The following is a 1067-nucleotide window of genomic DNA, read 5'->3' as shown; positions in this document are numbered from 1 at the left end:
ACAGGAGAGGCGGAAAGAGCAGCTGAGGCGCGAGGAGCAGCGCTTGGGTCAAGAGCTGAGACGCGAGCAGGAAGAGAGACGCGAACAGCGGCTGAGGCGCGAGCAGGAGGAGAGACGCGAGCAGCTGAGGTGGGAGGAGCCCCGCTTGGAACAGGAGAGACGGAAAGAGCAGCTCAGGCGCAAGGAGCAGCTGGCTGAGGAGGAGGTGGAACAGGAAGAGGCCCGTGATCCGCGCAAGAGCCGCACCCCAAGGTGGCAGTGGCAGCTCGAAAATGAGGCAGAAGCTCGTCAGAGCAAAGTCTACTCCACGCCCCGCAGGCAGGAGCTGAGGCACTGCCAGGAGCAGGAGGTGGAGAAGAGGCGGCGCCAGGAGCGCGAGCGGCAACTCTGGGAGCAGGAGGAGGACCGCCAATGGCAGCGCGGGTTCCGGCCCCTCCGGGAGGAGCGCGAACGACGGCTGCATCGGGAAGAGCAGGCACGCTTGCAGAGGGAGGAGGAAGAGCGGCACCGCGACTTCAAATGGCAGTGGCAGGCGGAGGAAGAGAGCGAGAGGCGCCGCCATAGGCTGTCGGCCAGGCCCGCGTTGCAGGAGCTGCGGGAGAGACAGCTAAGAACGGAGGAGCGGCAGGAGCGGGAACTGTTCCGTGAGGAGGAGCTGCAGCGCCGCCAGCAATTCGAGAGGGGTCAGGAGCAGCAGGTCCGTGAAGAAAAGCAGCTCCAGTTGGAGGAGAGCTTCCAAGAGGATCGGGAGAGGAAGCTACGCCAGGAAGAGAAGCGCCGCGAACAAAAATGGAGGTGGCAACCAGAGGAGGAAAGCCAGAGACGCCGCCACTCTCGTTCAGCCAAGCCAGCTGAACGAGAGCAGCTGAGGGAAAGAGAGCAGCTGAGGGAAAAAGAGCAGCTGCAGAGAGAGGAACGCGAGAAGAGGCGGCGCCAGGAGCCGGAGAGACAGTATCGCGAGGAAGAGCAGCTGCAGCGGGAGGAAGAGCAGCCGCAGAGAGAGGAACGCGAGAAGAGGCGGCGCCAGGAGCAGGAGAGACAATATCGCGAGGAAGAGCAGCTGCAGC

At 64.0% G+C, this 1067-nt stretch overlaps 1 protein-coding gene across 1 annotated transcript in view; it reads left to right on the top strand.

Annotated features, from left to right (window-relative positions):
* TCHH (trichohyalin) overlaps nucleotides 1-1067 on the top strand; it is a 4532-nt gene that overhangs the window by 1847 nt on the left and 1618 nt on the right. Inside the window, exon 2 of the mRNA XM_044914348.1 lies at nucleotides 1-1067. This exon is cut by the window's left edge and continues 791 nt beyond it; it is cut by the window's right edge and continues 177 nt beyond it. Coding sequence (XP_044770283.1) covers nucleotides 1-1067 — 1067 coding nt within the window.

The sequence above is a fragment of the Neomonachus schauinslandi genome, chromosome 4, assembly GCF_002201575.2.
Source record: "Neomonachus schauinslandi chromosome 4, ASM220157v2, whole genome shotgun sequence".
Lineage (NCBI taxonomy): Eukaryota > Metazoa > Chordata > Mammalia > Carnivora > Phocidae > Neomonachus > Neomonachus schauinslandi.
Note: the sequence above shows the minus strand (reverse complement) of the source record. Positions and strands in the feature narration are given on the sequence as shown.